The sequence below is a fragment of the Canis lupus genome, chromosome 15 (genome assembly GCF_003254725.2).
Source record: "Canis lupus dingo isolate Sandy chromosome 15, ASM325472v2, whole genome shotgun sequence".
Lineage (NCBI taxonomy): Eukaryota > Metazoa > Chordata > Mammalia > Carnivora > Canidae > Canis > Canis lupus.
Genome location: NC_064257.1, coordinates 42,521,140 through 42,545,856, shown reverse-complemented (window position 1 = coordinate 42,545,856; position 24,717 = coordinate 42,521,140). Strand labels below are relative to the sequence as shown.

At 40.3% G+C, this 24,717-nt stretch overlaps 2 protein-coding genes and 1 pseudogene across 4 annotated transcripts in view; 1 reads left to right on the top strand and 2 right to left on the bottom strand.

Annotated features, from left to right (window-relative positions):
• The window catches only part of GLT8D2 (glycosyltransferase 8 domain containing 2), a 37,210-nt gene extending 33,863 nt beyond the window's left edge, over positions 1-3,347 (top strand). For both annotated transcript variants that reach the window (XM_025439217.3, XM_049094145.1), the window contains exon 10: positions 2,091-3,347. In XM_025439217.3, the coding sequence (XP_025295002.1) occupies positions 2,091-2,134 (44 nt within the window). In that variant the 3' untranslated portion in view covers positions 2,135-3,347. The remainder of the gene's footprint in view (positions 1-2,090) is intronic.
• TDG (thymine DNA glycosylase) lies at positions 12-23,851 on the bottom strand. 2 transcript variants are annotated; one of them, XM_025439212.3, is made up of 10 exons: positions 23,604-23,851; positions 12,026-12,168; positions 9,541-9,782; positions 7,936-8,005; positions 5,703-5,838; positions 5,429-5,511; positions 5,255-5,349; positions 2,947-3,118; positions 2,369-2,494; positions 12-1,929 (listed from the first exon to the last, which is right to left on the bottom strand). In XM_025439212.3, the coding sequence occupies exons 1-10, from the start codon at positions 23,624-23,626 to the stop codon at positions 1,799-1,801; spliced, it is 1,221 nt and encodes a 406-aa protein (XP_025294997.1). In that variant the 5' UTR covers positions 23,627-23,851; the 3' UTR covers positions 12-1,798. The 2 variants fall into 2 exon arrangements, with proteins under 2 accessions (XP_025294997.1, XP_025294996.1); XM_025439211.3 differs by lacking the exon at positions 23,604-23,851 and adding an exon at positions 23,155-23,480.
• On the bottom strand, positions 12,235-20,691 carry LOC125752527 (protein SET-like; annotated as a pseudogene).
• Positions 23,852-24,717: the final 866 nt, after the last annotated feature.

Genomic DNA, 24,717 nt, shown 5'->3' with positions numbered 1-24,717 from the left:
GCATCTTGGGATAACCGTTCTTAATATTTTTTATTGTAAAAACGATCAGACTTCCAAATTAATTTAAAAACTTTTTCAATATTATTTAATGAAAAAGTCCCATATTATCATGTATAGGATATATCAACATTTACCACTCATTTTTCATATGTAATGAAAAACACCATTATTGTAAGCTTGGAAAATCTTCAAACTCATTCTCTAATGAGTGTCCATCATAATTTAAAGAGTATTTTCTCTACTCAAAGAAAAAAAAATCTAATGTAAGGCTACAATTATTATACACCAAAGCAATTCCTACTTACATGCTTTACATAGTCCCATGAAAAAATAATTCAATTGTTCCTAATCCCTGATGCAAGGCACTTCAAAGCACCCGCATAAAACATCCATGTAAACAGCAGTACAGTACATGAGTTAAATAACTTTTACACAGCTTGACCTAGACTAAGAGAAATATAAAATCCATCATAGCCACAGCTAAAAAGCATGTTAAGATTCACAAGAATTAAAAAAAAAAAAAAAGAAAGGTTCACAAGAATTTGTTTCTCTTATTACATAGAGAAGAACATATAATCTCTTAGAGGAAAAAAAACCCCAAAGCCTCATAAATATTTTTATATTGAAAAACAGCATGCTCCCTGGGTATGTATGAAATCAGGACATTCAGAAGTGACCAGGAGTTAATTGCAGTAGCATTTCTGAATACCTAGCTTCACTATCCACCAGGCCGAGTAGTCTGGACTATTTGTAGCACCATGGAAGAGGCATCAGAAAAATCACAAAGGGATGTTACTTCAAACCAACCCTGCCGTGAAGCTCAGTAAGTCCACAGTAACAGCAATGATGCAGAGATTTTTAAAAAATTACTGACTAGATATACCTAGCAAGAAAAATTGTTATTTTAATACATCTCATGTACATAAAGCACCAGTTTAAATAAGATTATCAAACACTTCCAGCATATTGCTGCTCAGTCTGAGAGTTCATTTCTCACCACTTTCCATGTTGTACCCTTAAAGCCAAGGATAAAATTAGAATGGTGACAGATATTTTAAGAAAAATTCAATTCCTTCCCTATCAAATGTATGTCTCTCAGGTAAAACACAGAGGAAGTAACAAACTTAAAGGTCTACTTCATTCTCTGGAACTTCCCATTCTGCCTGTACTAGGGGATTTACACCCAGGGCTTGGTACCCTGGCAGGGAAGGCCGGGCTAGCCTTGCTGCCCGAAGGCCAAACTACACTTCTGCTGAGCATCTCTCATAAACCAGTGGAGATAAAGAGGTCTGAGTGTGAATACAACTCAAACGCTGCTAACAATTACCCAGTGAGACTCCACTGTGGGTTAACTTCATATACAAAAATGAATACATCCGCCTCTTTACCAGTGGTAATTATTATTAGCATGTCCTTCTTAAGCATAAAAGAAGTAACAGTGTGTCTGGGTTTATGCACAGTTAATAATCAAGTATAAATATCCAGAATGTTTTTTTTTTCAGAATGTTTCTTTTAAAATTACAGATTAAAAGTGACTCCCACAAGAAAATCAGTTTCTTCATGAATGAAGTATAGTTTATAAAAAGCTGGAATGATGGTTAATTCAAATACAAAAAAACCCCACTTCTTCCTTTCCCACTTACTTAGGTTCATACAGTTGATTCTACCACACAACTGTACTATCATTGTATCACCAGAGCAAAATACTAATAAAACGCCTCTGTCAGCAAACTGAGGACTACTTCTTGACAACTGCATTAAAACTGCAGCATTTGAGTAGAGCTGAGAGACACCACTCTTAAGCATGGTTTCCTTCTTCCTGTTCTTGGGTTTCACGATGATTATTAACAGAATGAATGTGGTCTGTAAACGACTGGGTCATCCATTGCCCATTTGGAATGTCACCGAAAGTTGATTCTCCACTGTCAGCTGCCAGGGGGGAAAAGAATGTTAGTGTTAGTTTGTTCTATCTAAAATTGTCACAGGATTCAATGAGGAGATGTGAGCAGTCCAGTGAAGGGAAATTGCTATTAAATAGTTATGCAAGCTTCTTGACTACCATGATAAATAAATCTCTGTTCTTTCGGCAGATACAGGACTTCACAGAGGGACTGTGAATGGGATGACTCGCTAACTTAGAGAGAATGAGCTGGCCACACATGTGTGGCGGGACATCAGATAACCACTGTATTTCCATTACTGGCCACTACAGATTTTCAGTGCCATTCCTACACTTCAATAATTCTCTCTCTTAAAAAAAAAAAAAAAAAAAAAAACCAAAAGCTAACAAACAACAAAAAAAAACTTGCCCCCCAGTCCTGACAAAACCAAGCATTTAAAAGGAATCCACATATGGAGGGGGACATACTTAGCCCACTGGAAGAGAAGCTGCAAGGGTCACCATTGCACGGATTTTCTGTATAAGCACCACCATATGCTGCTTCATAACCTGGATCATATTTTTCTTCCTTAACAGCCATCTTCTTTGCATCCTCTGTGAGAAGAGTAAAAGGGATTTAAAATGGATTTTGTACAACGGTTTTGAAAATAGCTTTATTCAAAGGTCATCATGAACGAATCTTTTTCTAGTTCACATATACGGAGATGTATCTTTCATTAGTATCATGTTTTAAACTCTTTATAACATATACTAAATTAACTCCTAAGAATTGCAAAAGCCTATTACATTTAATGTCAAGTGGCTACCATGTTTCTTTCTTTCTTTCTTTCTTTTTTTTTTACCATGTTTCTTATACCCTCAACATCTGTAGGTGTACCCACAACAGATAGATGACCTTGGTAAAACGAGATTTTAACAGTGACTAATGTCTGAGAACTCATGCTGCAAATGTAACTTTTCTTTTCTCCTGCTTTTAAATTCACAACCTGCTTTCTGTAAGGTATAGATCCATGAAATGAATGAATGGGTTGAAAATGGGAACATACCTTGGGCTAGCTGTAGATCAAATGTATATTGTACCTCTTGCACATCTGTATTTCGTTCAATGCCTTTCAATTGATCTCTTAAGTCTTTCAGCTTAATGTAGTAATGAACTTTGTCCTGGGCCCGAGGAAACTGAGCACATCTTGCACTGGATGATGGCATAACATAGCAGAGCTGGAATCATAAAATTTTACAGTTACATAAATCTTCCAAGTCTACTGAATCCACTCACATAGAGATTAAAAAACTCATACATTTTTTGGTTAAAAATGATGCTCATCACACATTAATATATGCAAATCAATACAAGTAGTTGTGTCTGAGCTCAAATTCGTAAAATTTACTTACTACAAAGTCAATAAATAAAAAATGAAGAGGCTTCCCCCTCATGTTCATTTACCAATCATCTTGTCTTTTTAATAGTAAACACATGGTTCACAATTCTAAAGGTGCTAGAAGGCAAAGAGGTATATACACTGAGAATCTTCCCTCCCAGTTCTGTCTCTACCAGTTCTCTTCCCAGGGCAATCACAGTTGCTGGCTCCGGATGTATTCTATGAATATACGACCAAATGTATCTCACATATGTACTCTCCCACACCCTTTTTAAATACACACGAATGGTCACATGCTCTCTATTTCCTGTTCTACATTCCTGCTTTTTGACTCAAAAGCATAATCAGAGAGAATTCTGTCAAATAGCTAAGGAGAAAGACATTTGCATTTATTATTTGGGATAATGGTGACAAACTGTCCTTCATAGAACAGAAAATATATAATACTATATATCACATACATATCAAAGACTGAGGCTGCTCGATTATGGAACTTCTAGTTGCAATTTCTTGCAATTTTTATATTGTCCTCCATAACATTCCATAAAACAAACTTTTTTGTTTGTTTATAAAGCATTTAGAAACTCCTGACTCCTAAAGATATGTAGGTATAAATACTACCAGGTTTTGTAATTACTCATTTTCCCATCCCAAGACATTCTTCAATTAAAATGATGCAGAAATTTGAAAAAAAATTTTGTTTCAAAGCTGAATCACTAACATCATCAGTAACTGCAAATATTTCATAACAAAGAATAAACTAAAACACACAGCACTCCCAAGGTCACTATAGGAGCTAACACTACCTGTCTTGATATTATCCAATACTTAGTACTGCACTATTATGGTCACCTACATTCAAGGCGTGTAGCCGAGCCTCATCTGGCTCCTACGGGACAATAAAGCAGTATCTATAGAAGGCAATGAACTCAGCTGCACCAACTTTACCAAAGTAGACAAGTGTAGGCCTCGGTTTTATTATTATTATTATTATTTTTTTTTTAAAGATTTTATTTATTTATTCATTAGAGAAAGGGGGGCAGCAAAGACACAGGCAGAGGGAGAAGCAGGCTCCATGCAGGGAGCCTGATGTGGTACTCGATCCCGGGACTCCAGGATCACACCCTGGGCCGAAGGCAGGCACTAAAGCGCTGAGCCATCCAGGGATCCCTAGGCCTCGGTTTTAAGAAAGACCACTTACTTTATCAAGCATATATTTACTTAGAAGAAATTTAAAAAGGAGAAGTTCAAATGTATGGAGATGACAGAAACTTTATTCTGAGCTCTCCACAAAACCCTGTCAGCACATGGGCTTCTCCATTATTTAAAATGTTGTCTAGAACACATGGGTCTGTGCATGTATGTTGTTTTTTAAAATGTTGTAAACAAAACTACATTAAGAAGCAAATTTAAACCTAATGTCTGCAGAAGCTCTGCAGAAATGACAGTTTGAAACCCACTGTTATTCACGACGCCTTTGTGGACACGGCGGCACCAGTAAACAGTACCGGGTGCCAGTCAGGCTAGCTGGATGTCTGTCTGCAACCGAGCTGCATACTATTCATACAGCTCTAGAATGAAATTGGGCTAAGATACACCAGCAGAGGGTAATGAGCAGTTTTACTCATCAGGAGCATGTCTATATTTACATGTTTGTTTCATACTGAAAAAGGACTAATCTACCTGAATTTGCTAATAAAAATATGCCATTAAATTTATTTTCAACTCCTCCCAGTAGTTTAGCCAAATAACATCAGTAAGACATTTTAACCAAAAAAAAAGTTTATTTTTTAAAATAGTTCCTGAATTAATTTGCAACAATTAGTTTCAGTTGACATGTAACTATTACTAAACAAAATACAGTGTTTTTAGAATGGCATGAATTACAATGGATAGGACAAATAAAAAAGGGAAACTAGCTAGAAAAAAAATTAGTATTTAGCTGATTGTTACAAGAATCACTTTAAGTACTTACGGTTTCTGTGTCTGGGATCTTATGGGGTTGAAGTCCAAATTCTAAGTTTTTAACCTTAACTCCAAAAACTTCTTTACTAAAAATTTCATAAATACCTAAAATGAAATACAAACATACTTACATTGCCCATAATGTTAGCAAATAAAAAAGATAAAATTTAAAAGTAAATCTTACATTTTCCATTAAACACTGCTATTCGTGGCTGATATTTCTGTAATTTCTGCACTAGAATACGTCCTCCTTCACGAAATTCTTTACTAAAATTGAATTAAAAAGTAGTCAAAATATAAGTATGGCAATATTAATACGCTAAATTCAGATAGCTTTGAATAAAAGATCTATTCATGTATTTGTTAAGCTCAGCCTCAAATAGGTACATTTAGCATTCTTAGAGTATATGAGGCATCGGCATGATCAGGTTCCAACCTATAAAAATAAATGTAATTACCTGGAAAGATCTTTGCTGCCTGGTGTTGTCCTTTCCACCATATTGGTAAATCCAATACCATACTTTCCTGGTAAAGTGTGATCATCCATATGGTTCAGCTGGACCTCACTCAGGCCTGACATGAACAGACACTTCCCTGTGAAAATGACAGTTCAGTTTATTTCCAGTAAGTCAAAGATTTTTGCCCCATGGATCGACACAGTAGTCTACATTTTACCCTGAAATTACAAGAAAAAAATTTAGGATACTTAAAAAATTACAGATAAATACCATATATCAAGCAATTACTATGTGCTAAGCCCTCTGTGTGGATTATCTCATTTAATGATCATAATGATCTTCTAAGACATTAATTACCATTTTTATCTCCTTTTCACAGGGCAGATTAATAGCTATCAGAAGTACACTGCTACTCAGCGTAGGAAACTGAAAATCTTTGTTTCCCTTCTAAAAATTTGTGATACTACCGCCTGCCCTCAGAATATCGCAAACAGATAAAAACATACACCAAGAGACCCAGAACATTCAAATGTCCTGATGATGGAAGAAATGAAAAGTTCAAACTGGGATGCCTGGGTGGCTCAGTGTGGATTTGGCTCAGGTCGTGATCCTGGGGTCCTGGGATTGGGCTCCCCACAGGGAGCCTGCTTTTCCCTCTGCCTGGGTCTCTGCCTCTCCCTGTATCTCTCATGAATAAATGAAATCTTAAAAAAAAAAAAAAAGACCCAACTTCTACAGACATTTTTTTTTTTTTTTAAATAATGGAGATGAAGGCAGTCTGGGTGGCTTAGCAGTTTAGCGCAGTCTTCAGGCGTGATCCTGCAGACCTGGGATCGAGTCCCACATCAGGCTCCCTGCATGGAGCCTGCTTCTCCCTCTGCCTGTGTCTCTGCCTCTCTGTGTGTCTCTCATGAATAAATAAATAAAATCTTTATAAATCAATCAATCAATCCTTAGTTCCAAAAACATATTACTAGATCTTTTGCCCTGTTTTTTTTTCTTTTAAAGATTTTATTTATTTGACATAGAGTGAGCACAATCAGAGGGAACAGCAGGCAGAAGAAGGAGAAGGAGAAGCAGACTCCCCCCTAAGCAGAGGACCTGACTTGGGACTTGATCCCAGGACTCTGGGATCATAACCAAAGCCGGCGGACACTTACCTGACTGAGCCACCCGGGCGCCCCTGATCTAAATGTTTTATAATGTTACTCTTAGATAATTGACTAGTATTTCCTGAGGGCTTTTGCAGGCCTTTCTCTATTAGGTGGTGTTAGGTAAGTAGACTTCATATAAGATAATACAACAGTAGTTATACTTGGTTTTAAAGCTCGCTCTGGGGCAGCCCGGGTGGCTCAGCGGTTTAGTGCCACCTTCAGCTCAGGGCCTGATCCTGGAGACCGGGGATCAAGTCCCATGTCGGGCTACCTGCATGGAGCCTGCTTCTCCCTCTGCGCCTCTATCTCTCATGAACAAATAAAAATAAATAAAAATAAGCTCACTCTACAAGTATTTTCTGCTAGATACAAAGAATCTGTAGAGAATGTCTCCAACACAGAATTTCTTAACTACTGTAATAACTGACTGCCAGGGAGCAATGCATTTTATCTTTCTTGGGAAATAAGATCAGCAGAAATCTGGAAAGGTCAGTTCTCTGTCTGCTCTGGCACAATGATGTACTATTGTTACTCTCACCATAGATAACAAGTAAAAAAGAAAATTCATTAAAAAAAATATAGTAAAACCCTTATAAAATAACTGACAAAACAAAAGGGGAAGTACTGTTTTCTTGCCCTTCATTCTCTTACACTAAAATGTGAACAGTGACATATCCTCTCAAATCTTTTATTAAAAAAAAAAAAAAAAATCTTTTATTTTTGTGTACACCGGCATAGAAAACATATATAGATCTTTACAAATACCCTCTTTTAAAAAACACAATTCGCGGGATCCCTGGGTGGCGCAGCGGTTTGGCGCCTGCCTTTGGCCCAGGGCGCGATCCTGGAGACCCGGGATCGAATCCCACATCGGGCTCCTGGTGCGTGGAGCCTGCTTCTCCCTCTGCCTGTGTCTCTGCCTCTCTCTCTTTCTCTCTGTGTGACTATCATAAATAAATAAAAATTAAAAAAAAAAAAAAAAAAAAAAAAAAAAATAAAAAACACAATTCGCTTAAAAAATCCCCAAATATTAACAAACATAGTTTAAAAGTATAATAATAAAAAAAATAATTACTTACAGAAATGATTTCCAGGTCCAGGGTAATGATGCCCTTTGTAAGCTGCCATCAGTCCTGGGTTTATGCCAATCTACAAAAAATGTTTATATAGTTAAGTCTTTTTTTTATTTTTTTTAATTTTTAATTTTTATTTATTTATGATAGGCACACAGTGAGAGAGAGAGAGAGGCAGAGACACAGGCAGAGGGAGAAGCAGGCTCCATGCACCCGGAGCCTGATGTAGGATTCGATCCCAGATCTCCAGGATCGCGACCTGGGCCAAAGGCAGGCGCTAAACTGCTGCGCCACCCAGGGATCCCTATATAGTTAAGTCTTGAAAAATATGGTTTAAGCCTTAGGGCTTCTGTGGAGAGGTGGTGGATAAAACTAAATTTTTTAAAATAAAAATTTAAGACAGCATTATAAGCAATGTTTTTTATTAAGTACCTATTCTTGATCTGAACAAAATATTCCTTTTTTTTTTTTTAAGTAGACTCCACACCTAATGAGGCACCCCCAAAGTATTCCATTTTGAGGAAAAACATTCCCTTTATATTTAAAGTGTTGCTGTTGTTTTTAAACCAGTCTGGGAGCCCTTGAGTGGCTCAGTCGGTTAAGCATCCAATTCTTGGTTTTGGCTGAGTTCATGATCTCAGGATAATGGAGACTGAGCCCTTCGTGGGGCTTCATGCTAGGTGTGGAGCCTCCTTGGGATTCACTCTTTCCCTCTCCCTCTATTTCCTCCTTTGCCCCTACTACTTGCTCTCTCGTTCTCTCTCTCTCTCTCAAACCAACCAAAACAAGAAAAAACAAAAACCAGTCTGGGAGAAAAAAAAAAAAAAAAAAAAAAGCAGAAAAAGAGCCATAAATACAGAGAGGAAATGGTGTTTGCCAGAGGCAAAGGGGGATGGGCAAAACAGGCAAAGAGGAGCAGGAGGCACAGAACAGGGAATACAGCCAAGGGTACTCTAACAGTGTATGTGGACAGATGGTAGCTACACCCGTCAGGAGCGTGGAGTGACACACAGACTTCTCAAATCACTGTCGTACACCTTAAACGAATGTAATTGTACCAACTATGCTTCAATCCAAAAAAAAAAAAAAAAACAAATTTAAAAAAAAAAACCATTTTACTCCTCATATATCTCCAGGCCCCCCTCACTCTTTCCAACTGGGCTGGAAAGAGTGAGGTCTCACCATGCAGCTCACTCCACATCACCTAGAGCTGTTTGCATGTTGATGTTTCTGAGAGTTACTGACAAAAATCAAAGCTCAAAGTCAGTATTATTTATGGAGAACTCACAGGTGTCATATAATCTAAGCAATCCACATGGATTATTTTATCTGTCACTCCACGAGGAAGGTACTATCACCACCCTTGCTTCACCAGTAATGAAACTGGTGATTAGGAAGGTTAAAGCTTGTCTGAGGTCATACCCCTATATCCTACGGCAGGATCTGAAACCAGACAGCCCCACAGTGGAGCCCATCCTCTTAAACACACCCATATAACACATTCTCATGAAGGAGACACCATTTACCACTAAAAGGATTTTTTAGAAATGATTGTTTTCAACAAAATGCTATGTGCCATTTATAGAACCAAATAGGGACAAAAATCCTTACAATCACAATGTCCAGATTGAAGGTCAAAATGTCTGGGAGGGTCTTGGTTAGAAGTTCAGCTTCTGAAACACCGTTAAAGCGGTCTACCTTCCTTTTCACTTTGAATGTGTCTGTAATTTTTTCTTGCTTTTCTTTTGATTTTGTGGACTTGCCAGATTTTTTGGCTTCAGCAGGCTTTTTAGGTTCTACTGGCTTTTTGGGTTCTTTTGCTCTGGGTTTTCTTTTCCTTCCTTTTGGAGTCTCTGAAACACAATGATTTCCAGGATGTAGATGCAGAAAAATATAACTTATACAACATCAGGCAACTTTCCCAGAAAAGTCACTCTATTAACACTATCTTTCTCTTCTATCTCCCAACCTCAGGGTCCTCTGCACTATTCTCTCCTTCTTCACCCTGGGACTGGGTTCACATGGGCCCATCCCCCACCCTCCTTCCTCTGCTAGCTGTTCTTTGGATGAAATGCCCATAATAACTAAGACTGATTTTCCACACACTCTTACCTGTCATCTTTGCCTCCCCAGGAATACAAGGCATCTATACTATTTTATAGAAATTCTAAATGTAAATACACAAATAGGTCAACAAACAAATGAAAAAATAAGTAGAAAAATAGAAAGAGAAACATTTTAACTCAATTTCCCATTTCCAGCAATAGAAAGCCTCAAATGGCTTGTGGGCTTGTTTTAGACACTGAATGTATATTCTGTTCCACACACAGCTAAAGATGTGAATTTAGAGGTGCTAATGATGAAATCTCTCAGATGAAAGAATTTTTCAAAAGGGAAGAGTAGGGATCTACTTCAGGACCTAAGCAGAGTTTCTCAATCTCAGCACTACTAACATTTTAGGTTGAATAATTTTTAGTTATGGGGGGTTGTCCTGTACCTTACAGAAATTAACAGCAACCTTGGCCTCTACCTAATAGATGCCAGGAGCACCCTGCCAACCATGACAAAGTCATTTCCGACAATGCCCAATGTTCCTTGCAATGTTCCTTGCGCGATGTGTGTGGGGGGTGGTTGGGAGTTGCTCGGTCAAGAATCACTGACCTATAGTTACCCACAAGAAGGCTTGGGTTTTCTCACCCTTAATTCTTTGACATCTCTCAATTTCTTGGGCCCCTCTCCCATTCTACTACTCTTTGGCGGTTCCCTAACCCAGCCTCCTGTCCGTCCTCTCTTCTACCTCACTCTGTTTACTCCAATACTAAGGGATCTACCTCTACACCAATAGGAGAGTCAAGAGCAGGGCCATCTCCAACGCAACGGAGGCAGATGCGTTTTCTGAAATCATACAATGAAATTCTGAGCACATTTCTCCTACGATAATGCTACTTTGGAGAAAGCCATTACCTTTTCTCCATCCCCTCAGGACCTCCTCATTTCATCCCCATATTCTTCAGTCTTGAGTCCATGTTTTGTCTCCATATTCTGCCTCAGCTCTTGCCATTCAATCTATCCTCTACACTATTTCTAGGCTGAGTTTTAGAATGTCAGTCTATGCAAGTCACCCTCTGCTTACATTCTCTCAAAAGCTCCCTACTGCCTTCAGAACAGACTCTACATTCATCAGGTTACAAGCCTATGTTCTGGCTATGCACCAGAGGCCAGTGACACAGAATCACTACTTTTTTTAACGGTCATACTTTTTTTATCTATGCTTCTGCACATGCTGCTCCTTAAGACTGGAATTTCCCCACTCCACTATTCATGGTGATAAAATCTCCCCACCCTTGGTTCCTGAGTTCTGGGAAGCTGCTTTTGAGCCTTGGTCCAAACTAGGTGTCAACCCTATGAGCTCTCAAGGCATTCTATCCCCCTCCACACCTTTGTGTGTTGAAATATAATATAAAAGAATAAGTAATTCCCTTGTGTTTTCTTTTCTTGTTTTTTTTTTTTAAGATTTTGTTTATTTATTCATGAGAGACAGAGAGACAGAGAGAGAGAGGGAGGGGCAGAAACACAGGCAGAGGGAGAAGCAGTCTCCACGCAGAAGCCTGACATGACATGGGTCTCGACCCCGGGACTCCAGGACCACGCCCCGGCACTAAACCGCTGAGCCACCGAGGGATCTCTACTTATTATTCTCTACTTCTCGATCACGAGATACTTGAGGACAAGATCCATGTTCTTTTATTTCCCAAAACCTATCACAGTGCCTGGTACATACTTAAAAAGAAGTTAGAAATTTTAATACTAAAATAAAACCAGGGGCATCTGGGTGGCTCAGTTGATAAAGCACCTGCCTTCGGCTCAGGTCATGATCCCAGAACCCGTGTCAGGCTCCCTGCTCAGGAGGGAGCTTGCTTCTCCCTCTCCTTCTGACTACCCCTCCATCTGCTTGTATACACTCCCTGTCAAATAAATAAAATCTTAAAAAAATAATAAATGAATGAAATAAAACTAAAATTCATCACTAACCCTTTTTTTCTGTAAGCTGGCTAGTCCAATAGCTAATTTTCTAAACTATCCTGATAAAAGCTACCTTGTACGGGTTCCTGAGCAGGAGCTGGGTCTGGAACTTCTGTGGGCATTTGCTGTTCATTCATCACTGCCATATCAGAAGCTTCTGTCATCATTTGTTGAAATGGGAATGTATAAAAAGCTTGAGCTTGCTGAAGGGAATAGCTGAAAGAAAAATTAAGTATAAAAATATAAAATATGACAATAAAAGCCATTCCCAACCAGGAATTTAAACAATTAACTGTAATAAAAGACTTCAGGATCTAAACACTTAGTAACAGATTGTAATATTTAGAGTTGATAAAATGGTCAAAAGGGAGAAGGAATACCTTTTCCATATGTGCACATTCACCCTAATTTTACCTTGTGCTTACTAACCAAACACTAATTAACTCTTCCACTGTTTAATGACAAAATGTGTCATCAATAAAACTTACCAGTCCTGTCAAGTCAGTCTCTGCTTTCTCTGAAATGAGATCATTAGTGCAGAGAAACTTAAAAGGCACAGCAGCTCATACAGGTTTAAAGTGTCCATAAAAACAATTTGCATCTCTATCTTCAGATTTAATCCCTTTGTCACAAAGATTCTGCCAATCTAACCCTCACCTAGCTTTGCTGATTCACTGCACAACTCTGTGCAAGGTAAAGGTATGTAACATGTTGATTTGATACATGTATTGCAAAAAAAACGATTATTAAGAGTCTTAGCTAGTATCTGCATTGTCAAATAATTACTATTTCTTAAAAAAAAATAATTACTATTTTTTTGCAATGAGAACATTGAAAATCTCTTAGAAACTTTCAAGAATATAGTACAATATTAACTGTAACCACCACAATGTACATTAGATCCCCAGACCTTGGTAATCTTTATACCTTTGACCAAATCTCCCTATTCCTGCCTTCCCTCCAAGTTAACTTAAGGTTCTCTTTCGGTTGATCTGCCTACTTAATGATTTATTCATTGGATCTATTTTATTTTATTTTTTAAAGATTTATTTATTTATTCATGAGAAACACACACACAGAGAAAGAGAGGCAGAGACACAGGCAGAGGGAGCCTGCCTACGCAAGGAGCCTGATGTGGGACTCGATCCCCGGTCTCCAGGATCACACCCCGGGCTGCAGGCGGTGCTAAACCGCTGCGCCACCAGGGCTGCCCTGGATCTTTTTTAAATTGTTGCTGGGCTTCTACCATTAGATTAAGACTAGAATTTGATATTCTGTACGTATCTGTGAATTTATGGAAAAAAACACTTTAAACCTCTTTTCTGAATATTTTTTAGACGGTTCCCACTGGTCAGTTCAATATAAGGAACACAGGCCTTCACAGAAAACTGCCAAAAAGATCTTACGGTGACTATAAATCACTATTTCAAACTGTTTCCCTCAGCACAAAGCCAGAGGAATAAACCATATATTTTGTGAAACTCAAACTACAACTGATGCCAAATGATGCCATTAAATACACAATGGAAAGAAAACACTAGGAAATAAAATGGGTATCATTTGCCATTTGGAGAGAAAAGTCATGTTTTCTGTGGGTTAACTACACACTTCTTAGTCACAAAGAAAGCAAAGTAGAAGCTCAGAAAGTAGAGATTAAAAAGGCAAACTAGTACACAGTAAATGAGTAAAAACTCATAGTGTATAATTTGCATCTTAATAAAACAGCCTTAATAAACTTAAATGTCCGAGGCAGATACAGGGTAATAGACTGTGGGTGGCTAGGCTAGGATGCTGGGTGCTCATGAGACATACAGGGGCCAAACCCCAGTGGACAAACCAATGGAGAGGAATTTTAGCTTTAAACTATCTTTAAGATAACCTGCTAAAGAAAAGGTTAAGAATTAGAAAGATATTATACTATATCTTAAGAGTTTTATTTCTGGGGTGTCGGGTGGCTCTTGTCGGTTGAGCATCTACCTTTGGCTCAAGTCATGACCTTAGGATCCTAGGATCCAGCCTCACATCAGGCTCCCTGCTCAGCAAGGAGTCTGCTTGTTCCTCTGCCTCTCCCTGCTTGTGCTCTCTCTCTTGCTCTCAAATTAAATCTTTTTTTTAAAGTGTTTCATTTCCTTAAATATATCATGTTCAGTTATGTAAAAAAAAAATAACACAGTAATGCAATAAACTTGATACATTAACATGAGAAAATACTATGTAGCATAATTACATTTATTGATATTTTTAAAAGCACACAAATTGTTTAATGCAGACTTTAAAGTAGAAAGAACACAAAACAGTATTGTAACCTGAGGCTGCACACCAGAAAAGTATGTAGTAAGTTCTAGAAGCTTGAGGATCCCTGGGTGGCGCAGTGGTCTGGCGCCTGCCTTTGGCCCAGGGCGCGATCCTGGAGACCCGGGATCGAATCCCACATCGGGCTCCCGGTGCATGGAGCCTGCTTCTCCCTCTGCCTGTGTCTCTGCCTCTCTCTCTCTCTCTCTGTGACTATCATAAATAAATAAAAATTAAAAAAAAAGTTCTAGAAGCTCAAATGTGAAAAATGAAGAGAAGTGCTTAAATTGTGCTAGGCACAAAGTAACATGTCCTCTTCCCCACCCCCTACTTTTCTTTAATAGTATTCATAACTCTTTTTGATGAATTGTAAAAACATCCGTTGTTCAGTGTTTTTTGTGAATGTGTACACATTTAGTTTTATTATAACAAAGCAACTTGTACACTTTTAAGGTTTAAAACTGAGCATATTTCCTTTCCAGTGAAACAAAATGAAAATTTAAAAATACAGGAACAAAATTACAATAGAGAATGTCAATTTCAAGTAAGATCCTAAAGGTTCTGCTGATTCTCCCATTGAGTGGCAAGGCTCAAGTCATCATTAGGAGAGTTTTATTTTAAAAGTGTCATTGGGGGTAGCCCCAGTGGCTTAGCGGTTTAGCGCCGCCTTCAGCCCAGGGCATGATCCTGGAGACCCAGGATCGAGTCCCACGTCAGGTGCCCTGCATGGAGCCTGCTTCTCCCTCTGCCTGTCTCTCTCTCTCTCTGTCTCTAATTAATAAATAAAATCTTAAAAGTTTAAAAAAATAAATAAATAAAAGTGTCATCGGGCAGCCCCGGTGGCGCAGCGGTTTAGCGCCTCATGCAGCCCGGGGTGTGATCCTGGAGACCAGGGATCGAATCCCACGTCAGGCTTCCTGCATGGAGCCTGCTTCTCCCTCTGCCTATGTCTCTGCCTCTCAATCTGTCTGTGTCTCTCATGAATAATAAAAATAAAACCTTTAAAAAAAAAAGTGTCATCTTAAACTGCAAGGATGTCTGTTAAACATCACAATTAAACATGCCAAAGGAGGGCAGCCCTGGTGGCTCAGTGGTTGAGCGCCTGCCTTCGGCCCGGGGCGTGATCCTGGGGACCCGGGATCGAGTCCTGCGTGAGGCTCCCTGCATGGAGCCTGCTTCTCCCTCTGCCAAAGGAGAAGCCATGTTGTCAAAATGCCCACTTAATCCACCCAAACATCTCAAACCCACCCTTTGCTGACCTTCTATAACCCCATTTTTTAAAGTTTTTTTTTTTTCTTTTTTAAACAAGAGAAAAAGTAGACAGGTACATACTGGTAAGTGCTTACTGTCCATATTCACATAGACACAGTGTAATCTCTGAGCCCAATATACAGAGAAAGGAGGAAAAAGCTAGAATTCTATGTACTACTACACAGGGGCCTAGCACCCTCCAGCTTCCAGCAGAGCTAAGGGAGCAGAAGGTTTTTCTTTTTTCCCACAGATCACAGTGGTATTGATTCCATAAAGTTTTTGTTGAGACAGGAAGAAATAAAAATGAATTTGGAACAGCAAGGGGTAGAGATTCTTTTCCCACTGTACTCTGCTCAAGGTATTTCCCCCCAAAATAAGTTGAGAACCATGATATAAAGGGAGAGAAAAGAGACTTCAAAAAACAGAGCAGATGAGCACAAGAGGAGGGGAAAAAAGAGATGCAACTTGCTCTCAGGGACTGGAGAAAATTAAAAAAGGAAGGTTGGAATCCATCGGTGTTCCATTAGTCATCTTCTTCATCCTCCTCTCCTTCCTCCCCCCCCCCCCATCATCATCTTCATCTTCTCCTTCTTCATCCATATCGGGAACCAAGTAGTACTGTAATAGATTTGGCCAAATATCATCTTTGATGACTTTTCCTAACTCATCTGTACCTGCATCAGAATGGTCAGTAAACCAGATGAAGAAGCTCTCTGATTCCTCATGCTGTCTCTTCCTGCTGCTTTTATTCTGTGTTTGACTTGAATGTTTCCTCAAATCCTTTCCAGATTTCCATTTGATTTCAGTAGACTTTGAAGATGGATCACAACTCTCATTCAGATGAAATTCTTTGGAGAGAACTTTCTTTCGAAGTAAGGGTTTTCATCAAAATAAAAATCTATTCTGTAACCTGATTTAATATCTTCAAATTCTGTCACTTCAACTCTTGTTAATAATGCAGTGCCTCTTCATCTTCCTCCCCAAGCAGTACAGACACTTGTGGATGGTTAACCAATGTTACCCCAAAATTGGGGATTTTGGCGATCAATTCCGATCTCTTCTGAAAAAATGGTTGGCGGAGTTTATTTCTGTTATACTTCAAAATCTCCTCACTGGCTTGTTCATTAAGTCTATTTCATTTTGTACTTCATCAATATGTTCAATTGCTTCTTGCTGTTCTTTTTCTCCCTTCGGCAAGTGCTGAGAGGTTGATGTCTCCTCCGGCTTGGGGGCAGGAAGCAGCCTCGGTTCCTTCGTTTGAGGCCTGAGTGAGGGGTGGTGCCTGGGCTGTGAGGAAACTCCATGAAACCGGGAGAGAGGCATGTCTGGAAGAAGCTCCGATTGTCCTGTTGTTTAGTGTTGATGACACAAATACTCCAATGAAGGTGTGGATACTGCTAGGTTACATGGAGACATCTTACATAGTTACCCTTTGGAAATTCTAGTAAAATGAACTGTAACTTTTGATTGTGGCCAGGTGCAGTTTCCTGAGCTATTAGCAGCCCCTTTCAACTGGAATATGTAAAAGTAAAGATATATGGTTATAATAAGTGAGTGCCAGAAGAATGCACGATGTCTGTTCTTAGTATGCCACACTCTGGAGGGCAACCTTCACCCTTTTCCATTTGCCTCGTTACCTCTCTCAAGAGTTTCACAGAGGAGTCCCATTTCAAGCACTTCACAAAGTCCAAACTTATGATACTTAATTTAGCAGGGATCCCTGGGTGGCTCAGCGGTTTAGCACCTGCCTTTGGCCCAGAGCACGATACCGGAGTCCCGGGATCAAGTCCCGCATCGAGCTCCTGGCATGGAGCCTACTTCTCCCTCTGCCAGTGTCTCTGCCTCTCTCTCTCTCTATGTCTATCATGAATAAATAAATAAAATCTTAAAAAAAAAAAAGATACTTAATCTAGGAAAATACCACATTACAAAAGGAATCTGAACTTTAAAAAATAAATTTCTAAAATGTGGTTCCTTTCACATATTTAGGAGTCATTAAATTCTGAAGCTCAGAATCTGAAAACTAAAATTTTAGAAATCAATTGGCTGAAGAAAAAATGAAAAGGAAGAAAAAAATATGAAGTTGATTTTAGAGACATAGATTTATTTATTTTGAAAGAAACCAAGAAACTTACTGATATCAACAATGTCCTTTTTAATCTTTCTAAAAATGATCCCTGGTACTTGACAACCAGTTAAACTAGAAATAGAAAATAAAGAAATTAGGAATAGAAAAACAAAGCTATGAAAAATGTGATAGATAAGTTCTAAAGTAATACACTATCTTTGTGTGTTTAGTCTTAGCATCTCAACAGCTTCCTAAAAAGAACAAAAGCAAAAAGTGTGTCACATACTCTTATTACTTGGCAGAAGCAAGCAATATATCCATACAAAAACCTTCAAGAACTTCAAATCTAGGAAACTGGAGTTCTGGATAATTTAATTTTCTATGATCCAGTAATAGTTCTACCTGTAAGCAGCATAAACCTGTTCAACCTTAATGTGAAAATATTTAATACATTTGCTGTGGACAGGATTGCCACTTTGTAACTCAGAATTGTGCAAAACTTACAGCCTTCATTTTCTCTGTGTGAGGGACAGCAACAGAAGAGCACCTGGCCAAGTCACTCATCCTCTCAGGACCTTTCAGAACCATGAAAATGATTTCTTATATATGGACAATGCAGAGAAAACAGGACTAAATCTGTCCAGATTCCAAACAGACTCTTTAGAGTTTTTATTCTCTGTAACTCCCTGATAACTAAATCTCTAAGAAGCAAGAGGGATGGTCTTATTTCCCTTTGCTCACTTATCTTCTCTATCACGTTTGTCCCTGCACTTCTCTGTGCCACCTCTCCTGTGCTTCCAGCTAACCACCCCCCCAATCCCCTCCCAGGCTGCCATTCACACCGCCCTTCTCCTGAACATCAGTGCTCAAAGCACTGTTTTTTATGGCCACCTGGAATCAACATACTGTCCATTTTCCTGATGAACTACATATTTCCTGACGGTCTTTCTCAAAAACACAACACAGTGGACTGAGGAGTCCAGTTAATTCAGGTTTTGCTGAATTTCAAAAACTCTCTCAGGTTTTCTCTAAAATTAAAAACTCCAACTTCTTTAATCCTCAGTTATTTTCCACCATTTTAAAGATTTAGGTTGCTCTTTTCTAAATACGTTTGCCTTAGTCCCCTTGGCCTGCTGTAACAAATGCCATAAACTAGGTGGCTCATCAGAAACAATTTTCAGGGGCACTTAGGCCACTCAGTTAAGCGACCCAATCTTGGTTTCAGCTCAGGTCGGGATGTCAGGCTCCTGAGACCAGCCGTGCGTTGGGCTCTGCACAGGGTGTGGAGCCTGCTTGGAATTCTCTCTCCCTCTGCCCCTCCCCCCTGCTTTCTCGCTCACTAAAAATAACAAAAAACCCCCACCATTTTTACTTAATACACTTTTGGAAGCTGGAAAGTCCAAGTTCAAGGCAGCAGATTTAGCGCCTGTTGAGGGTCTGCTTCCTAGTTCATATGGGTTCCTTCTCACTAAATCCTTAGAAAATGGAAGACGTGAGGGATCTCTTGGGACCTCTTTTATAAGGGCACTAATCCCATTCATGAAGGCTCCACCCTCATGACCTAATCACCTCCCAAAGGCCCCACCTCCAAATACTATCATAGTGGGACTATTAGTTTTCAACATATGAATTTTGGAATGATACTCATATAGCGGTATTTTATTATTTTCATTTAAATAATAATAATACAACACTGAACAGTTACAAAATAACAATCAATGCTAAATAATACAAATGCTCAACTAAGATGGAATACTACTATAACTATTTAAAGACTATACTTTTTTTTTTTTTTAAGGATTTTTATTTATTCATTCATGAGTGACACACAGAGAGAGGCAGAGAAATAGGCAGAGGGAGAAGCAGGCTCCATGCAGGGAGCCTGACATGGGACTGGATCCTGGGACTCCAGGACCACGCCCCAGGCCAAAGGCAGGAGCTAAACTGCTGAGCCATCCAGGGATCCCCTAAAGACTACACTTAATATTGCAAAGTGGAAGTGTGTGCTTCACCATGCATCACTGAGTATTTGTGGTATACAACCTATCAGAAACGCAAAGATTTAGAGTAAGCCAGAATCCTCAACTAATTCAACTATTCTTCATATAGTAGGATTTCAAATATCCTCACTATTTTGTCATTTGTCATTGACTTTCATCAATGACACTGACTTTCATCATTGATTTTTCTGTACCTAGGCACAGGATTGTGGCTCTTTTGGTAAAAGATGATTCGTGGGCAGCCCCAGTAGCGCCACCTTCAGCCCAGGGCCTGATCCTGGAGACCCGGGATAGAGTCCTGCATCGGGCTCCCTGCATGGAGCCTGCTTCTTCCTCTGCCTGTGTGTCTGCCTCTCTCTCTCTGTGTCTGTGTCTCTCATGAATAAATAAATAAAAATCTTTAAAAAAAGGAAAAAAAAAAAAGGTGATTCACCATCCCAGCCAGTTAGGATAGATCTGAATTCTGACTCAAACTATTGATTCCACAAACCTCTCCTAGAGTTGGGTCACTGACAAATTTTATCAGCACCCTCACATTGTTAAACTGTTGAAAAGAACAAGATGGGGTAGAAGTACACGACACACAGCTGACCCTTGATTCTTTCAGCGGTAAACCAGTTTGGAGTTTACCTAACCCGACAGCCATCCTGCCCACAGAGAAGTGGTGTACAGCACACGCACAGTTGTTAGGGAAGCAGACTCTGAGCGACATTGCCTGGGTACACATTCCAGCTCTGTCATTTACTGACTCAAGTTCCTTAGCCTCTTTGTTTCAGTTTCCACATTGGCACAATGCCAATAGTTGTACCTAATTCACTGGTTATGAGAATTAAATTAGTTAACACATGCAAAACACTTAAAACTCCCTGGTATACAGTAATTTTGCTGGAATAATAAAGACAGCAGGAAATGATTACATACTTTAGGTACCCCCGATCATCCTCCTGATGCTAGTCCAATTATCATTATCCAAAATGGAATTAACTTAACTTGGTATGTCCTTTTTTCTGAAATTATACTGTAGCCTAATGGTCACTGGTTCCTTTTAAATATGCTCAAAACCACTGAAAAGTAAAAATTTTGTTTAGGATCAAAGTCAATATATTAGAGGACATACTCCACCTTTGGAAGAAATGGGACCCCACGTGTTTATTTTCAGGCTTCGGGCTCCTCTCCCATTTTCTACAAGTTCTTATGGACTGGCAGTAATCTACCTCTCATTTGAAATATGATTTCTCTTAGAACAGCTGAAAGTTCTCTTAAATGCCCTCATCGATCTTGTCTATTATTATTATTATTATTTTTAGAGATTTTATTTATTTATGAAAGGGGGAGGGGGGCAGGGACACTGGCAGAGGGAGAAGCAGGCTCCATGCAGGGAGCCTGACATGGGACTCGATCCCGATCTTCAGGATTGCGCCCTGGGATGAAGGTGGTGCTAAACTGATGAGCCACCCGGGCTGCCCGATCTGGTTTCTTAAAAACATTCATTCTGCCACTTCCAGTCTACAATCATTTTTCTTTACACAAGAGATAAAAAATTAAGACCAGAACCAGAATTAAGAATTAAAATCTCTAAAAATAATAATAATAATAAGAGACAAGATCGATGAGGGCATTTAAGAGAACTTTCAGCTGTTCTTTTTTTTTTTTTTTTTTTTTTTTTTTTAAATTTTTTTTATTTATTTATGATAGTCACAGAGAGAGAGAGGCGCAGAGACACAGGCAGAGGGAGAAGCAGGCTCCATGCACCGGGAGCCCGATGTGGGATTCGATCCCGGGTCTCCAGGATCGCGCCCTGGGCCAAAGGCAGGCGCCAAACCGCTGCGCCACCCAGGGATCCCACTTTCAGCTGTTCTAAGAGAAATCATATTTCAAATGAGAGGTAGATTACTGCCAGTCCATAAGAACTTGTAGAAAATGGGAGAGGAGCCCGAAGCCTGAAAATAAACACGTGGGGTCCCATTTCTTCCAAAGGTGGAGTCTGTCCTCTAATTTATTGACTTTGATCCTAAACAAAATTTTTACTTTTCAGTGTTTATTTCCTAATAGCATGCCAGTGAACTATGCAGAAAACCCAGGCCTTTCTTGCCCCAGTTGTCAATATCTAACTAAAAAAGTTCTTGGTTTAACAGTTGTTGTTTTTTTTTTAAGACTTTATTTATTTATTCATGGGAGACACAGAGAGGCAGGGACACAGGCTGAGGGAGAAGCGGGCTCCCTGCGGGGAGCCCAATGCAGGACTGGATCTCAGGACCCCGGGATCACGCCCTGAGCTGAAGGCAGACGCTCAACCACTAAGCCACCCAGGTACGCCAGTCTCTAACATTTCTAGAAAGGCTGATTTCACTTGAGGGTTACTATTCCCATTCTGTATTTTCAGTGGTCTGTATTACACTTTTCCAGTCATTTTTAATTTGACACCCTACTTTCCGTTTTTGGTAAATGTCCTTTTTGTGCTGGAGCTCAGTTGAAACAGTATCCTCTTCTTCCTTTTTTCCTCTCTGGTTTAGCCTTTAAATACTCATGATACTTGAATTATCTTCTTCTTCTTTTTTTTTTTTTTTTTAAAGGAGTCCCCATATTAATAGAATTTTTTCCTTGACTTTTTAAAAATGACTCTTCCAAAATAAAAAGTAAATTCATCATACCCATTCCATTCTACTCCTTGAGTAGCATAAAGAGGAGATTGACAAAAAAACAATTTCTCGGGATTTTCTGGGGCCTCGGTCATTTCAGAATCCCAAAGGATAAAGCCCTTACACGACTAACACAAAATTCTCTTTATTTCCTGGGATTGAAACTTTGCCAGTCAAAATTAAAAATGGTCTATAACACGGGATGAAGTTAAAACAGAAATGTCAATTTGTGGATAAACACTGTATAAGACACCTATCACTTTGCTGTGAGACAGTAAGCAAGGTCTTCTAACGTGTAATTCATTTGCTGTTAGACTCAACACAGGTTTCAGTGCTGATGTGAAGTAAGATTACAGAGGTAGGAGCAAGTTCCACAAATTCCAGTAAATTCTTTTAAATGTAAAGTTCTTCTGGGAAGGAAGTGCAATACTTTATTTCAGGATTCGACCTGCAAAGGCAGGATATCAAGCCCACACTTTCTCTACATATACCTCTCCTAAACGCTAAAGACTATTTTGGTAATCTAATCCCTTCCATACAACCCAGATTCACGGCATGCAGGACCCGGTATCAGAGATGCCCTATTTTACAAATATGAACAGACCCAGAGAAGCGAAATGTCTTGCTTAAGTCCAGGACCCATTAGCCACGGAGAGTCAGGAAAATTCATTAGGTCTAAAACAATCTTACTCCAATGCAGAATACTTTTTTCTTTTTAAAGACCCTGTTACCCCATCTAATTATTTTTTCATTTAGTTCTCTGCCAGGAGTTCAAATTGTGAAATCTCTGCTCTTGCCAAACGTTCTCTCTACGTATCTAACACTCCCCAAAGGTCACACTGAAAGTAGATTCTTAAGTTCGCCTCCAAGATCACAGGAAAGGACTGATGACTTCTTGGGGTATTAGTCACAGTCCAGAATTCAAGAGTTCTAGTACGGCAGTGTTACCTACCTTGGGGCTCCTCGCGGTGCTTTTAGTAAACCTGGGGGTGGGGGGAGAAGCCACGATAAATCTACTAACTCTAAAGTAAAACCTCCAGGGGTGATACGTGTGATTCTCCATCTTTACAGCTCTTCGCATAAGGGAGGCTAAAGGGAAACGCTGCCAGAGCGGGAACCGCGAAGAAACATCAAGTGGAGACTGCTGGCTGCTCGCTAACCCATCTAAAAGCCGGCGGGATGCCGGGAGGGCCGGAACAAGGAAGAGCTGAGGCGCCGGACCGGCCGCTGCCGGAGGAACCTGCCACCGGCGGCCGGGGAGGCCCGCGGTGCGCAGGCGCGGCCCCGGCCTTTGTTTTCCGGCCGCGGCATTTAAAGACCCCCGCGTGCGTGCGCGCGCCCGCCGGCCGGCCGGCCGCCGCGAGGGGCGCGGGGGAGGGGCGGCGCTCCGCTCGGCCTTACCTGCCCGCGTTCTCCGCTTCCATCCCCCGCCGTCGCTCCAGCTGGCGGCTGCTCCGGGCGAGCGACTGGCCTCCGTGGTACCGCGGCGGGCCAGCGGCCGGACGGCAATAACCAGAGACCAGACACGATGTCTGGTCGAGCCGGGACGGTGGCCGGCGCTCAAGCTCCTCCCCCGACCTCCTAGCCGCTCCCCGCCGCACCCCCCCTCCGCGCGGCGCCTCCGCCTGCTCAAAGCCGAATCCCACGCCTCGTGGCCGTCACGTGACACAGCCAGCCCAATCACGTCCGCTCCCCTCTCGCTGGTTCCCCCTGCGCTCCGCTTGGCCTTTCGGGAAGGGTGGCGGACGGAAAAGGGTGGGACGAGGCGCGCTCTGCTGACGTAAGGTTTCGTGGGCCCCGGCGGGGGCCGGAGCTGGGAGGGTGACGTGCTGGGGGCGCTGTGTGGGTGGGGCCCTGAAAAGGGGCATCCTGGTCAGGGTGATGCAGGCCAGTGCACCTCAAGTTTTATCCTGATTAAAAACAATATTTTGCGTTAATCACCAGGTATCAACTATGAAGTGTGATTTTGGGCAAGTAAGGCTTTGGAGTCAGAATACTTGGGAGTTGAGGTCACTGTGCCATCTTGGGCCTCAATTTCCTCATATGTAAAAAAAGAGCGATTGTAAAACTGCTTCGTAAAATGTAAAGCTTTACATGAAACATTGCTTTAATTTGTATATATAAAGATAATAACGTTTCAAGTGTATGATGATTTAACAGCACGTCTTCCTTACAGACCAGCTACTCTTATTTTTCAATGGCTCTTACAGCTAGTTTTTGTTTCATTAGTTTTCAAGTTGTCGCTGGTGTTTGTACAAAGACTTCATGAAATAACTTAATGGAAATAGGCTTTTCTGTTTCTCTAGTTTGCATGATGAAAATCATGGCTGCTGTATTAGTTAATTTTCCCTAGTTAGGCTGTGTAACAAATGACTCCAAAATCTTGTTGCCCGAGCCCTAGGGTGCAAGAGCACATGGCTCCAGGGGTCCCAAATGGACCGGATTTGGTCACATACTTCTGACAAAATCCAAAGGCAGAGAGAGGAATGGTGGTGAAACAAGAATTTATTTCAGC